This window comes from Microcaecilia unicolor, chromosome 2 (assembly GCF_901765095.1).
Source record: "Microcaecilia unicolor chromosome 2, aMicUni1.1, whole genome shotgun sequence".
NCBI lineage: Eukaryota > Metazoa > Chordata > Amphibia > Gymnophiona > Siphonopidae > Microcaecilia > Microcaecilia unicolor.
Window position 1 is genome coordinate 448,460,266 of NC_044032.1, and position 17,259 is coordinate 448,477,524.

Below are 17,259 nucleotides of genomic sequence, written 5' to 3' on the forward strand. Positions count from 1 at the left end.
CAACATCCTACTCACCCCATTACCAAAAGACACCAAGAAAAAAGCAAACGATATCACCAATTACCGTCCAGTAGCATCCATCCCACTGGTAATCAAACTAATGGAAAGCATGGTAACCAAACAACTTACTGATTGCATAAACAAATTCTCAATACCACATGAATCACAATCAGGATTCCGCACCCTCCACAGCACCGAAACAGTACTAATTACCCTCCTAGCCAAATTCAAGCAGGAAATAGCAACAGGCAAAAGCATCCTTCTCCTCCAATTCGACATGTCTAGTGCATTCGACATAGTAAACCATAATATATTACTAAAACTACTAGATTACTTCGGGATTGGTGGAAATATACTTGGATCAAAGGTTTCCTAACCACAGGAACATATCAAGTGAATTCAAACTCAAGCATATCATCCTTGTGGAAAAAGACTGTGGAGAACCTCAAGGATCACCACTATCACTAACCCTCTTCAACCTAATGATGACCCCACTAGCCAAGTCCCTATCCAACCAAGGCCTTAACCCTTTCATCTACGCAGACGATATCATAATATACATCCCTTACAAACACGATCTGACAGAAATCACCAATGAAATCAAGCTCAGCTTGAACATCATGGCCTCTTGGGCAAATGCATTTCAACTAAAACTCAATAAAGAAAAAACACACTCATCCTCTCCTCCCAATACAGTGTGGACAACCCCTCAAGTATCAGCACCCCAGATCACACCCTCCCTATCTCAGACAGCCTGAAAATCCTTGGCGTTATACTGGACTGTAACTTAACACTAGAGTGCCAAGTGAAATCCACAACAAAGAAAATGTTCCACTCAATGTGGAAACTCAAACGAGTGAAACCATTCTTCCCGAGGAAAATATTTTGCAACTTCATACAATCAGTGGTACTAAGCCACTTAGACTACTGCAATGGAATTTATGCGGGATGCAAAGAACAAACCTTAAAGAAACTCCAGACCACCCAAAACACGGCAGCCAGGCTTATATTTGGAAAAACGCGATTCGATAGCGCAAAACCCCTCCGTGAAAAACTACACTGGCTCCCAATCAAAGAACATATTGCTTTCAAGATCTACACCCTGGTTCATAAAATCATTTTCGGCGAAGCCTCGGGATACATGACAGACCTTATGACGTACCAACCAGAAATACATCCGAATCATCACGAACATATCTAAATCTCCACTACCCAAGCTGCAAAGGACTTAAATACAAATCAACTTACGCATCCAGCTTTTCCTACATATGCACATAACTGTGGAATGCACTACCAAAAGCCTTGAAAACAACATACAGCCACCTAAACTTCCGGAAATCAGTAAAAACTAACCTGTTTCAAAAGGCTTATCCTACCGACCCAACTTAAATGCCTGAACTCTGCAACACTGCAAAACAAGTACGTAATGGACATACCACAATTCTTACGCTTTACGATTCCTTAATGTGACTGTTCCACATAAACCTTATCTCACCACATCATCACTTTGTATTTGTTCACACCGGAGTCTGTGAACGCGTCTCCGGTATTATGTAAGCCACATTGACCCTGCAAATAGGTGGGAAAATGTGGGATACAAATGTAACAAGTAAAAAAAAAAATAAAAAATAAATATTATCAACGGATGTGGACACTAGATACCAATGTATGTCTGTATATGTATATACATCTATATATGTGTGTGTATCCTATTATGTCCGACAGAACCATAACACATTTCTGCTAATGATTTTCTTGGCAAACATCCCTACTAGTACATATAAAAGATCAAGTGACTTGAGTGTGTAAAGTGGTGAAACCAAACAGTAAACAAAGAGACAAAAGTGCTCCAAATGTAATGCTTGTAGAAATACAAAGAGAAAACAATATTCTCTGAATAATAGTGAAAACAAACTGAAGATAAACCTAAGCGCTAAAAAAAAGGAGGGGATTTTTGTGATCATATAAGAAGATAACGATGTTATATCAAAAGTGGATCATAAAAAGGCAAGAATGGTGTGTAAATGTACAATATGATAGCAATAATCTATTAAACATAATAATGGTTAAATATATGATGCAGTAATCGGTGTGCAAACCTTCAGAGAATGGTATTCTAAATAAAAAAGCACAATATTTGATAAGAAACAAAAAAAACCCAATTTAAAACTAAGGCTACAGAGGACAGAGAAAGCTCAGAGACCGTATCACTCTACCCAGAGATTTCTATCGCATTTGTATTCTTTATCTATAGGTGTTGTTGTATTCATCTTACTGTCTAGTTTATACATGGTGGCCCCACCATGGCTTGGCTTGTTTATTCAGCGTATCTGTATAAATGTCACCTTATTAGCGATACTGTCTCTTTGGGTTTTCTCCATCCTCTGTAGCTTTAGTTTTTTAACAGTCACCTCACTTTTTAACTATGCCAGCTGTCGTTTAGCCTTCCTTCCTCCTTTTTAATACATGGCATATATCTGGTCTGGCCTTTCAGGATGGTATTTTTGAATAGCATCCAAGCCTGATGTTAATTTTTTGACCTTTTGCAGCTGCTCCTCTGAGGGTTTTTTTTTGATGTTGACCATTCTCCTCATTTTATCATAGTCTCTTTTTTGAAAGTTAAATGCTAATGTTGCACCATCTTGATATCCTCCGTGGAAGACTTAGGCAATGAACTTTCTCTGTAGTGGTATTTCAAAAATAAATAAATTGAAATATGTTTATGGAACTAATGTTGGCTGTAGTGGTTTAATGGTGCATAGGTGTGGTTTATGGGACCTTTCATTGCTTTGGCAGAGGCATACAGGAGTTTTTCCATAGACCACCAGCCCTTATAATGGTGATGTCAATGGAAAAAGTCAGTTTCTCTACCTCCATCTGCTGGTAGGAAGGGGATACAACCCAATCATATAGCAGGACTAAAGGAAAGGAAATTAGTTGGTAGGACTAAATTTCACCTTAGACTGTATGCATAGAATGTTGGCACTATTCAAATAATCTTTCCCATACTACTGTGATAGCCATTTGAGGGCTATTCTGAAGTTTAAATAGGTATGTTTAGTGCCCACTTTTTATCTGGTGTAATCAGATAAAGATGTCCGGTTAACTGTACTACACACTGAGGGGCATAATCGAACGCGAACGCCTATCTCCATGGGCGTCTATGTCCAAAAACGGGTACGTGAAGAGGCGGGACAGACCGCATTTTTGAAAAAAATGGACGTTTTTCAGCTGGGCGTTTGTTTTTTTTTAGCGATAATGGAAACTAAAAACGCCCAGCTCAAAAATGTCCTAATCCGAGCCATTTGGTCATGGGAGGGGCCAGGATTCGTAGTACACTGGCCCCCCTGATATGCCAGGACACCAGCTGGGCACCCTAGAGGTCAGTGTGGTGGACTTCAGAAAAGGCTCCCACATGCATAGCTCCCTTACCACGGGTGCTGAGCACCCAACCCCCCTCCCCCAAAACCCACTATCCACAAATGTACAACACTACCATAGCTCTTAGGGGTGAAGGGGGCACCTACATGTGGGTACAGTGGATTTTGGAGACCTCCCATTTACCAGCACGTGTTACAGGTAGGGGGGGATGGGCCTGGGTCCACTTGGCTGAAGTGCACTACGGTATCCACTAAAAGTGCTCCAGGGACCTGCATACACGCAGGCCTCTAGGACTTGTTGCTGCTATATAACATTGGCACACCAGTTGACACCTGAAGACTAATCTTTCCGAAAATGTCCTTTATTGGAATAAGCACGCTTACTCACAGTTAACTGCAGATCAGAGGTTGTGCCCCACTGGCAACGAGTCTCCCTGGTACTGAGATTAGCAGTAAGTCAGAGCTGGCAGAATGCTGTACAATGCCCTCTTTCAGCCACATTCAAGGTAAGAACTAAGTTCTGTAACGTGGCTAACACATGAAAGGGATCTAAAACTGTCTTACAAAAATGGCCACTACCTCATGGACTACCGGAAACAAAAATGGGCACACTCTGACCCAGTTAGCCGGGGGAAAAGCACCATGGGAGTAGAGCCTACCAACTACCAACATCGTGAGCATGTAACACAAGCTAGTGGAATCACGGAGCCCAATACCCTACACCCGCCACAATGCATTGCTGATGTGACTCTGCACTGCCCTTAACAGAAAAGGTGTCACACTCACCCGAGAGCCACATCAGAACCAGGGAAAGGCTGTCACAGGATAGAACAAATTCTGCTGTCATGGAGGTGGGTACGGCATTTGAGGCTGGCATAAGAGTCTGGGAAAAAAGTTTTTAAAGTGGGGTTTTTTTGGTGGGAGGGGGTTAGTGACCACTGGGGGAGTCCGAGGAGGTCATCCCCGATTCCCTCCAGTGGTCATCTGGGCAGTTGGGGCACTTTTTTGGGACTTGTTTGTGAAAAAAAAAAGGGTCCAAAAAAAGTGACCCAAAATCGTGGTAAAAACGCCTTTTTTTTCGATTATCAGCTAAAGACGCCCATCTCTCCTCGGCCGATAACCACGCCCCAGTTCCACCTTCACCACGCCTCCGACACGCCCCCGTCAACTTTACCCGTTTCTGCGACGGATTGCAGTTGGAAACGCCCAAAATCGGCTTTCGATTATACCGATTTGGGCGCCCACGGGAGAAAGACGCCCATCTCCCGATTTGGGTCGCAATATAGGCGTTTTTCTCTTTCGTTTATAAGCAGGATTGTGCACTAAATATTAGCCTTTTAGACTTATTTCTGCAAAACACACAGGCCATCCTATTCACACAGCAGCTCAGAGAGGAGACTCCTGTAGTAGCGGCTGGGCGGGAAGTCCTGCACATTCTCAGAAATACCGTTTTTAACGTTTTTCAGTGCTCAGAGATGGTTTGTCAGTGCTGTTGGATGTGATATTGTCTTGCGTGTCATTGGAGCATTTAACTTCTGTTTCTTCTATCTCTTGTGTGTTCTGACTGCAGTGTCCTCAAACAGCAGTCATTTTAATAGGAATCAATTTTATAGCATTTCCTTTTGGTTTTTGTCTTACAGAGAAGTGGCATGGCTATTCTCTTGGTTCTGGCATTGCTGGATTGATGTTAGCTGTTCCCTGTACTCTCTGTTCCTTCTTGAAATTTTACTGCTGGCCAGACCAAGGTGGGTAAAGTGCTGTCGTTAAAGATCATTCAATAATTCAAAGATAGATTAAAGTAAATGGACTTTATGGGGTAGTTTTATAAGAGACTTGTGTGGGTTGAGCAGTATTTTATGTGCTCTAGTGGGTTACTTTTAAAATTGCCCGAGGGTATAATTGCATAAATAGTCACCCAGAAAATGTACCACCTACTCTTAATGCAATACATGCTAAGCGTCCCTCGGAGTGGGATTGGTGCTTAGCACTTTCTATAAAATATGTACCTACTGACTGCATTGAGTCTTACAGGCACATAAACTGTGTATTTTGAACAGTAGCTTTTGGGGTGGGAGACAATTTTTATAAAAGCATATCAACACATGGATTGCTTTTATAAATATTCCTAACACATGGTATCTGTGTCATTCCTGCCTTAGCATTCTTGTAAAAATAATACAGATATCCACCATGGAGACAATTCTATAATTGTGCGATTTCATTTACAGTAGGGTGTGTGGTAGTAACCTATAAAGGACCAAGGTGCTTAGGTTCCTTTATAAAAATACTAGTGTAACCCATTGTAGATCTACCAAACATTTAGATGCTTGTACTTAAACCAGCTACAGAGCTGTAGGGACATGTCTAACTTAAAGTGTTGTTTCCGAGTACAGTGCTCTGACTAGTTGAAGAGCAGTGTAATAAATGTAAATGTAAACATCTTGGCTTGTCCCTCAGAAGTCACCTAGGTGTGAATATTTTAATCCTTTCATGTTGCATGCATAAGTGGTGCCCTGCCTATGCCCCGCCCATGCTCTTCCCCTGTGTACACCCTTCTTGCAAATATGTGAGTAGTGATCTCGCTCAAAGCTCAGTTGCATATTTTTGACAGGTGGCCACACGTACTTCCAGTTAACAGAAGTGATGTCACAGCCCCACCCCTTTTTCATAACTGCCCCCTACAGCCGTGAAGGAATGTGTGCTGCTTAACTTTTTCTTTTTTTTTTTTCTCAGAGGAAAGAAAATAGGCATTTTTTTCTTTTTTTCTTTCAAAAGGATACCTTGTGTTTATTTTTCAGCTGGATTGAATCAAGTCTGTCCATTTTTAAGAATGACAGACTGATTTCTGAATGACAGCTTCTGGCACTGCCTCGTTTTTCCCTGAGGGGAAAAGTATGCTTACTTAATGACTATAGATCCTGTGATCCATTTTATTCATATATACAATAATTGTTTTCCACACTAAATAGAATTCAGAATCTGTCATTGTGCAGTGTCAGGTTTTCCAAATCAGATTATTTAATCGTTGCAACTAAAAATATTGGATAATCAGTTTCTCTTTTTGATTGTATATTTCCATCAATCAGAGCCCCATAAGAATATCTTTGGGTACTTTGGTAACTTTGATTATTTGGTAGATCATACTCTGGCCTTTTGCCCAGAAGTTGGTCATTTTAGGTCTGTCCACTGTCTATCATATTTTTCACATTCTGTCCAACATTCACTCTTGACGTTGGGGAAAAATCTGGTCATCCACAGAGCCTGGTACAGACACGTCCATAGTGCACTGTCACTTTACAACTTTGAGGCTACAATTTGTTTTCAGATTAAATGGATTACTAGCCTGATGATTCCATGGGATCCAGGAATTTATCTCCTGAACCAGCACATCCCAGGATTTTTGGAAATAACTTGGTTCATCATTTGCTGCTAAACTGACCTTAGCATCTGAGTGGAAGAGCCCTACAGTTTCCTTGTTATCTAAGTGGAGAGCCAGGTTGTATTGGGTTTAAAGGCTGGAGAAATTGACTGTCATAAGATGTAATAGCTTTGCTAAATGGGAAAAAATATGGGTTTCGGTTCTGGGGTAGTAGGTTGGTGTGGTTTGTTAGGCTCTCTCTCCTTCTCCCTCTTTGTTTTTCGTTCTCTCTCTTTCTGTTCTGTTTTGCTTCTGGGGTTTTGCCTTATAAAACTGTTTGATAAATAGAGGAGTTATCGGTTTCTGTGAGGACCTTGATGCGGAACCTCCATCGACATTGGGTGCACCGACGCAACATCAAGATGGTCTGATGTCAGACTTGGTACTGCGACCGCGTAAGGACTCTGTCCTTTTCGTTGGTGCCATGTCTATCGAGGTACCTGCAGCATAAAAAAACCTAAGAAGAATCGCCATCATTCTCCCTCCAGGCACTCTGCCAACACTTCCTCTATCAACATCCTCATGCAAGGGAAGCATCCATGCTGCAGGAACCACTGTCCTTCTCTCCAACTAACTAATCATCAAGAGCTTTTGAAATAGAGATCTCCTACCTCTGCACAGGCTATAACTTAGGCTGCACCCACATCGCTTTCTCAGCTGGTACCAACGCTACTCTACAGGAGGCAATTCAGGCTATGCTCAAGAGGGGAGTGCTCAGGGCTACTGCATTTGCAGTCTATACAGACTTACAGGATGCTTGCGCCAGCCTCAGCCCCAGCCCAGCCCATTGATACATATGAAGGTCAGTCATGGTAGAGGTCCCGCACATTAGCTCAGTGCTGACCGTTGGGGGGTGCGGCAGGAACCCGAGCAATGCGTGCATCAACATTGACAGAAAACTTGTCTCCAACATCAGAGACTCATCTGCCTCAACGCAGAGCCAACGCTCCAGTCAACACTTTCTTCCACCTACTTCCCAGGAAAAGTACTTTGCAGAGTCAGACTCGGACCTCTCCTGGGAGACAGATCAAGACCTACAGGACCTCTCTGCTGAGGAGTCCTATGGTATCCCATGTGATCTTTCTCCGCCACCTGAGACCTATGTCTCCTCCAGAAAGTATATCCTTTCTTGGCTTTGTGCGTGAGAAGGCTTAAGCCATATACTTCAGATTAGAGACAGAGAAGAGAGATGTGGTTGCCATGTTAGTCCACTAGAATAAAATAAAATATAGAAAAGAAAATAAGATGATACCTTTTTTATTGGACTAACTTAATACATTTTTTGATTAGCTTTTGTCAGATCAGAAATAAGCAAATTTTGATAAGTAACATCATATATAAGTGAAACATCAAAGTATTAAAGTGAAGGTCTGAAAGGATGAGGGAGGGGTGGGCTAGGTGAGAAACAGAGAATGCTGTGAGGATGGGGGGCAGGGAGATATGCATGGTGATCAGAGGGTGACAAAGCAATGAAATTTAATGGTTTATAATGGACTAGAAAACCCAGATCTTTGTTAAGTCCTGTCTGGTGAGTGTCAAAATATTTAATCATTTTGACTTCAAAGGCCTTGCGTTCCTGTATTGTTTTAAAATTTCCTTTAAGTATTCTCACTATAAAATCATTAGTACAGTGTTCTGGTTTTGTAAAGTGATGTCCCACAGAGGTAACATCTTGATTGGCACTGGCATTTTCATATGGTGTCTATGTAAATTAAATCTCTTCTTCAGCATCTGGCTTGTTTCTCCAATATAGCACCCTTCATCACATTTTTTACACTGGATGACGTATACTACATTGGAAGATGAGTATGTGAAGGATTTCTTTTCGTTGAATATTTTTTCTTTGTGAATGACTGTGGGGTCTTGTGAAATGTTTTGGCATAGTTTGCAGCTGGATATAGGATGCTAACCACAAGTAAAATTTAACTTTTGAAATTCCAAGCAGTTGCTGAGAAAACAGCAAAAATACTCTAGGAGGGGGTTGGGCGTGGTTTTTTTTGTCTTAAAATGGTTTTATATTATACTAACTCAAAACATTTGGCACCCAGCAGCAAGCAGCAGCTCCTTCCTGCTGCTCGCACCAGCCCCGAGCCTTCCCTCTGACACAACCTCCTGGTTCCATAAACAGGAAGTTGTGTCCGAAGGAAGGATCAGGGCCTTTGTGAGCAGTGGGTCGAAGTTGGTGCCAGCAAAGACCAGAAGGAGCCAGCGTGAGCATCCGGTAGGAGTCCCAGTTTACCTTTTTAGGTGTATATAAAATGTCTATGTCACGGTCTCAGGCTTTCGGACACGGGAACTGTGTGAGCCCTTGGACCACTGCTGACAAGCGGCAGCAGTAGGCAAGACCCCCAACCAGGACTGAGTAAACAAGCAAGGCAGGAGAAGCTGTGGACAGGCAAAGCTGGAACAACCGAACTGGAACCACAGGACTGGAACTAAAGCAGTAGGCAAGCAGGGTATAAGCAGGACAGAGCAACCGGTCTTCACCTGCGCTTGACCACCATTCCCCAGGGGTTGAGCCCCCAGGTGCAGGCGGCCAGCAGGACTTACTGGATGGAGCTTGCAGACAGACTGGAACAACAGGATTTCCACACCTGACACAGGATACTAGACACAGGATACTAAACAAGCCTGACTAAAACAGGATTCAGAATTCCCACACCGGGTAAAGGATACAGAAACAGGCTTGACTGAACAGGGACTGACGGTCAGGGGGGAAGGAAACAAAGAGAATACAAAGCTAGGCTACAAAGACAAACAATAAAGCAATGGCTGGAGGCTCACAGGCAGCCACAGAGAAGGATAAAAGCAGTAGTGCTTCTTAACTGCACATAGACTAAACAAGAACCAGGCAAGGCATACAGGCAGGAAACAAAACAAGGCAGAAGTGCTCCTATCAGCACTAAAAGGGTAAAGCAGGGAAGCTCAAACAAAGCAAGGCAGAAGTGCTCCAATCAGCGCTAAAAGGGTAAAGCAGGGAAGCTCAAACTAAGCAAGGCAGAAGTGCTCCTAACAGCACACCAACTAACCTCGGCCTTTGGCGTTGGAAAGGCAAACTAGAAAGTTCCCAGCTGGTTAATAAAGGCAGTCTCACAGCTGAGGCAATCTCACAGCTGAGATCACCAGTAAGGGTGAGGCCACAGGTAAGGGTGCTGCTTAGTTCCAAACAACCCAAGCAAGTTTGGCAAGCAGGAAGATCCGAATCGGACTAGAATGCCATCTGAAACAAGCTTGGGAAATAGCAAGAAAACAGTCTATAGCAGCCACCGGTTCTGGCCACCAGGGGACAAAGTGAGCACAGACATGGAAAATAGTCACAATTGTGACAGTCTAAAATAACTTTGACCCCTATCTCACTTGTTGAAGAAATTTGCTTTGGTTGTAATGCACTATTGGGCATCACTGCTATTAATTCATACAAAATCTAAGAGTGCCATCACAGCAACCATATTTCATAGGTTTCCTCAACATTTTTTCATATTCAATTTCTCTTGGATAATGACTTTTTCGGTTATCTGTAAAGCAAGTCATCCCAAACCTGCCCTGAGATCCCACATCTCCAATCAGCTGGTAGTTGATATAGTACCATAAAAAGAAGGTCCATTTCTTCATGTTTGGCCACTAGCTAATGTTTTACTCTGGGAGAGTTGAAATTTAATGCCAAGAAGTGTAGAGTGATTCACTTGGGGTGCAGAAACCCAAAAGAGAGATACTGGATAGGAGGGGAGAGATTAGTAAGCTTCTGAGTCAAGCTTACTAATCTCTCCTGAGACCTTGGAGTGTTGGTGTCTGAGGATCTAAAGGTGAAGAAGCAGGCGATGGCCGTGGCCAGAAGGATGCTAAGCTGCATAGAGAGGGGCATAACCAGCAGAGGAAAGGAGGTGTTGGTGAGACCCCACTTGGAGTATTGTGTTCAGTTTTGGAGGCCGCATCTTGCTAAAGATGTAAAAAGACTGGAAGTGGTGCAAAGAAAAGCTACGAAAATGGTATGGGATTTGCGTTGCAAACCGTACGAGGAGAGACTTGCTGATCTGAACATGTATACCTTGGAGGAAAGGAGAAACAGGGGTGACATGACAGACGTTCAGATATTTGAAAGGTATTAATCCGCAAATGAACCTTTTCCGGAGATGGAAGGCAGTAGAATTAGAGCACATGAATTGAGGTTGAAGGGGGGGGGGGCAGACTCAGGACTAATGTCAGGAAGTATTTTATCACGGAGAGGGTGGTGGATATGTGGAATGCCCTCCCGCGGGAGATGGTGGAGATGAAAATGGTAATGGAATTCAAACATGCGTGGGATAAACATAAAGGAATCCTGTTTAGAAGGAATGGTTCCACGGAATCTTAGCGGAGATTGGGTGGCGACACCGGCAATTGGGAAACGGGAGCTGGGCAGACTTCTACGGTCTACACCCTGGTCGTGAGTGGATAGGGATGGGCTGGAGTGTAAATTTTAAGGGGCTTCGATGTTAGCTTCAGAACTTAGTACAAGAACAGTGCTAGGCAGACTTCTACGGTCTGTGCTATGAGAAAGGCAAGGACAAATCAAACTTGGGTATACATATAAAGTATCAGATACGATGTAAAATGAGTTTATCTTGTTGGGTAGACTGGATGGACCGTACAGGTCTTTATCTGCCGTTATTTACTATGTAACTATATGTAAAAGGCAGGCCCAGAGGCAGGAGGAAGGAGGCATTGCTCCTGCCCTCCTGCTTCCAAATCTACAGGTATGGGGAAGAGAGGGGTGGGGGTCACTAGACCACCATGGAGGATTTTTGGTAGAGAGAGGGGGTGTCCAGTGGACCACCAGGGATTTTTTTCCTGGCCAGAGAGTGGTGGTCAGGAGGGAGTCCAGTGGACCTCCAGGGAGGTTTTTAAAGGTCTTTGGGGGGGGGGGGGGGTCGGGTCAGGGTCCGCTGGACCACTAATGTTTCAAATGTTGAGGGGCTCGGGAGGGGTATGATTTATTGCTGGACATTCCCACAAGAACTGTGCCTACCTCACAGCTCTTGTGGGCGTGCACCTTTTACTGATCAGTGCTTAAAATTAACAATGTACATATAATTTGCATGCCATTAGTGTTGAGCATTGGTCGGTAATTCCAACTCTGTGTTTTTCATATTTTTGTGCATCAGGGCCTTAGTTTTTTATCCATGCATATGTTTTATCTTTATTTTGAAACCAATAGAGAGGGTAATACTGCATACATAGAAAGTATACAAACAAAAAAAGCAACACTGGGCCTTCAAGACTGGGACAACTGAAGTTCTTTATTGACAAGTGACCCGAAACGGGCCGTGTTTCGGCGTTAATCAAAGCCTGCCTCAGGGGTCAAGATATAGTTCTGTAATAGGTTGTATAGGGTCGTTGCCCCAAGATGTTTAATGATGATTATAAATCGCCGCACTTGCGAAGGTAGAGCTAGTGCTTTTTTGCAAATGAGTAGGCTCTTCTGTTACAGAACTATATCTTGACCCCTGAGGCAGGCGTTGATTAACGCCAAAACAGGGCCCGTGTCGGGTCACTTTTCAAAAAAGAACGTCAGTTGTCCCAGTCTTGAAGGCCCAGTGTTGCTTTTTTTCTTTGTTATCTTTATTTTGATTAGTTTTTAGTAGTACGTCAGTAGTTTACTCCATTTCCATTATCAGAAGAATTTGGTTGCTTCTTCTCAATCTGTGGCCCAGGGGTGGGCAGCCACAGTCCTCGAGGGCCAAGATTTCCACAATGAATATGCATGATTGATTTGCATGTACTGCTTCCATTGTGTGCAAATAGATCTTATGCACAGTGGCGTACCAAGGTGGGGGCGGTCTGTCCCGGGTGCACGCTGCTGGGAGGTGCTGCGGCGCGCGCCTGCTCTGAGTTCGCTAACTTTGCTCGTTCGCTGCAGCTCTCTCTGCCCCGAAACAGGTTACTTCCTGTTCCGGGGCAGATGGAGCTGCAGCGAACAAACGAAGTTAGCGAACTCGGAGCAGGCGCGCGCCACGGCACCCCCCCCCCCCCAGCGACGTGCACCCAGGGGGAGTGTCATTTAGCGGGGGGGGGGGGGGGGGGGGTGCATCAGTGATCCGCCCCGGGTGCCATCCAGGCCAGGAACGCCACTGCTTATGCATATTGATTGCGGAAATCTTGAAAACCTGATTATCTGTAGTTATTTTGTATATATACTTTACAGTTTTAAATAGTAGGCCAATACACATGATATTCAGATCTCAACTTCACATAAATATAACACACCTACCCTAGTAGCCTTAAAGAACTGAATTGAAACAAATCAATTCATATGAGCGAATCGAATCGGACAGCACTACCCTCAAGTGTTTTGATAATAAAATCTTTTGGAATACCTTTAATTCTAGTCTGCTTTTCTTCTCCCTGTGTCTACTGCAGGGGTGGGTAACTACAGTCTTAGAGGGCCACAACCCAGTCCGGTTTTTTAAGATTTCTACAATGAATATGTATGAGATGTGGAAGCAATATATGCAAATCAATATCATTCATATTCATTGTGGAAATCTTGTAAACCTGACTGGGTTGTGACCTTAAAGGACTGTAGTTGCCCACCCCTGGTCTAGTAAATGGATTCACAGGAAGCAAAGCAGAGTTTTTATAGGGTATATTCCAATAGGTATCGTTTGGGAGGGGCATGGGGGTTGGTGGTACCCCAAATGCTTCAGGTGATGGTGCTGAAGTGCCCCCTCCCCTGCTAATATTAGCTGCTTACGCCTCCTCCTCCTCCCCACCCCCGAAAAAAAAAAAAAGAAATCTAAGCAGGGAAACTACACTGATGGCTATTCCATAAATAATTCTGTAATATTTGAATCCATATTGTAGCTTCCTGGTACCAGGCTAGTGGTAAAATGTTTTTTCCAAAGATCTACGTTTATCAGAGACTTGCATGCCGTTTCTGAATTTGGTGGGAGAGATTGGGCTCCCATCTGGTGGTGGTGCTTTAGGTTTGGAATATTTTATTGAATTTCTATGGATGTCTTAAGAAATTAGGGAATTCTTTCTTATGTGAATAGGTGCAAGGCTGTTGGCGAGTTCTCTGCTGCACGCTTTCGATGCTGCCAGGATCCCTTCCCACATCTCAGCTATCCTAGGACTTGCCTTTATTTTCCATGGTAAGCATATTCCATTATAAGATAGGGTCCAACCACGTGGCTTTGGGGAACCTAACTGGAGGCACCCAGTTAGAGAATTGCTTCCTTAGAGGGTAATTCTATAAACTAGGTGCTTAACATTTACGCTCACGCTAGGCCAGTGATTCCCAAACCTAGTCCTGGAGGCACCCCAGCCAGTCAGGTTTTCAGGATATCCACAATGAATATTCATGAGAGAGATTTGCATGCATTGCCTTCTTTGCATGCAAATCCCTTATGAATATTCATTGTGGATATCCTGAAAATCGGACTGGCTGGGGTGCCTCCAGGACCAGGTTTGGGATCCACTGCGCTAGGCACATATAGTATATACATATGTATGTGCCAGCATATTGCCTAAGCACTACTTTGCAAATACCCTCCTAATTTACATAGCGTATATTTGCAAGAGGGGCATACACAAGGGTTGAGCATGGGTGGGACATAGGTGGGGCTGCCATTTACATGCATAATGTACAGAACACTTTGTCATATGTATATGGGTTACTCTTAGCTACTTGCACTTACACCAGCTCTATGGCTGGCGTACTTGCCTGGGCCTAAATATTAGGTATGTCTATGATGAGTTACATTAATATTCTATAAAGGAAAGTAAGTTAGGAACCTCTTCATGGAAGAGGCTCCTACTGTGTATCCTCCAGGTGCCTAAATGGAGGAACCCAGTTACAGAATTGCTCCTTTATAGTTTAGTTTTATTCTGTTTGGAAATTTTGTTTCAGATAAAGGAGGTGGTTTTCATTATTTATCCATTTTAGTTATTTTCTTCTGGCACTCCAAATAAATTTGGGATGGAAGTGAGGGCAAGGTGATAGCAGGTGACATAGCCGCCGAGAGGGGGGGCTCGGCGCCGCAAAATTCCCCAGGCCCTCCAAGGGAGGCCTGGCGCCGCAGTTCCATCCGCCCTCCGTCGTCGACCGTCTGCCTCCTGCATTGAAATGTCACAGCGCCTCTCACCTCCGTGAAAGCAGCGCAGCAGGCAGCATATCGCCTCCCTTCGGGCCTCCTTCCCTCCCTGTGTCCCGCCCTCGTCTGACGTAACTTCCGCGAGGGTGGGCACACAAGAAGGGAAGGAGGGCTGAAGGGAGGCGTTCTGCTGCCTGCAGCGCAGATTTCACGGAGGTGAGAGGCGCTGCGACATTTCAATGCAGGGGGCCCGGCCCGTTGGCGGACGGAGGGAGGGAGTGGTGGCAACCTCGGGGGGGGGAGGGGGAGCGGTGGCTGTAGTGACCTCGTGGGGGGGTGGAGGGGGGCAGCGGTGGCGGCTGTGACCTTGGGGGGGGCGGGGCCCTGGGGGCAGCCTTGCCCCGGGCCCAGCTCAGTCTCTCGGCGGCTCTGGCAGGTGATCAATAGATGTCTCCTCCCACTAGGGCCCTGATGGATAAGAAGAATATTTGGTAGTGTTCGGTGGAATCAACATGAATTTTGATCTCTGAAATTTCTCTTCCTAGAAGGAAGAATCATCGTTGCAGTCAGCGTCGCCCTTTCTATTAGCTTTGTCCTCACCTTGGTACTGTGTTTGGTCCCAATGAAATACTTGAAGAGCTATCGCCCTCTGCTTAAATGCTCAGGTGAGTAGAGGGGTGATTTCCATGAATTGATTAGATTTGACTTCTGAGTGACATGCCTTACTCTTTCTTATCCAGCTCACTCCAGGCACCTAAGTAGTCCATAGAAAGACAGTTATCTAGTCCATCCCCCTACTTCCAAACAGAATCTCTCTTACTTTGGCGTGCCAGGCACATGTCGATCTAATCCTTCTATTAAACCCTTTGAAGATGGGAGCATGATGGGTAGCCACCTATTTGGCTAGCTGACATTGTTATATTCACATTCCATTTGGTATAGGACACTTCCACTTTCAGTTTTGTAGTCATTTTAGTGATGTCGGCAGTATCAAACTGACCATATTTCTTACGTTTGCATACAATTTTATATACTGGATTTCATTAGAAAAAACCTCAGAGTACTTTATAATTCTTCACATATCAAGTGCAGTTTGACTAGTAGAAGAAACATTTCAAAACTGGCCTATTTTGTGGTACTCTGTGACCTCTTCAAAGTGTAAGCATATACTCAGGGCTTTTGTGTATGGCTCTATCCTCCCTTTGTCAGTCCTGGCAGTGTCTGAACCCCATAATATCTGAGGACAGAAAGACTGCTGAGGCTTAATCAGTAAAGAATCCCAGTCTTCATGGTGGATTTCCTTTGAACCTCAGCATGATCTTAGTGACAATGTTACCTCTAAGCTGAGCAGGAGTACTCCATCTACAGTCCTGCCAGTGGGGGTGGGGTGGGGTGGGTGTGGGGCTACTGTATCACTGTCAGTTTTTCAGTAGTGAGGGACAGGCAAGCTCTGCAAGACTCCAGGAACCTGCCTGTCCCTAATAATTGAAACCACAATACTGAAGCACCACCCCCTGCTGGCAGCAATGCAGTTGGAGACTTTCTCAGCTTAGAGGGAACAGTGCTTAGAAGTACTTTTTGTTGTTGATGTTGTACCCACTGTTCCTACTCTGGTCTTGTGGAACTTTATATCATGGGCTCTAAATCCAGCTGTAACCTTAACCATGACCACAATTCCATTCTCTGTGAATGTTCCCGTGCAGAAGGCCCAGTCTGGGAATCTGTGCAAAGACCTTTGACCTGTTGTACAGTCTGGTCCAAGAGCCAAGACTGAAGGTCCATGAAGCCCAGTATCCTGTTTCCAACAGTGGCCAGTCCAGATCACAAGTACCTCGCAAGATCCCAGAACAGTAAAACAGATTTTGTGCTCCTTAAGATGTAATGTTAGGATTTCTGGCATGCAGGGGAGCTGTGCAGATGCAGAAAGAGGAATGTCCAACATGACCTCTTAAAATAGAGTCAATATTCAGCCTGTGGTATTCAGGCTGTGGGCTTTTTATGTCCAGATATTCAGCACTGGACTATATCCAGATTTAACTTTCAAAAAGGAGACAACGATAAAATGAGAACATTATTAAAAAAAACTTATGAGAAGCAGCTGCAGAGGTAAAAAATTGACATCAGGCATGGATGCTGTTCAAAAATACTATCCTGGAAGCCCAGGCCAAATATATTCCGTGTATTAAAAAGGGAGGAAGAAAGAACAAACGGCAGCTGGCATGGTTAAAAAGTGAGGTGAAGGAAGCTGTTGGAGCTAAAAGAAAATCCTTCCGAAAATGGTAGAAGGATCCGACTGAAAATAATAAGAAATAGCATAAGGAATGTCAAGTCAAATGCAAAGTGCTGATAAGGAAGGCAAAGAGGGACTTTGAAAAAAAGATTGCGTTGG

At 44.1% G+C, this 17,259-nt stretch overlaps 1 protein-coding gene across 4 annotated transcripts in view; it reads left to right on the plus strand.

Moving 5' to 3' along the window:
* LOC115461233 (SLAM family member 5-like) overlaps window positions 1-17,259 on the plus strand; it is a 76,367-nt gene that overhangs the window by 38,087 nt on the left and 21,021 nt on the right. For all 4 annotated transcript variants that reach the window (XM_030190920.1, XM_030190919.1, XM_030190921.1 and 1 more), the window contains 3 exons: window positions 5,021-5,125; window positions 13,830-13,928; window positions 15,416-15,535. In XM_030190920.1, coding sequence (XP_030046780.1) covers window positions 5,021-5,125; window positions 13,830-13,928; window positions 15,416-15,535 — 324 coding nt within the window. The remainder of the gene's footprint in view (window positions 1-5,020; window positions 5,126-13,829; window positions 13,929-15,415; window positions 15,536-17,259) is intronic.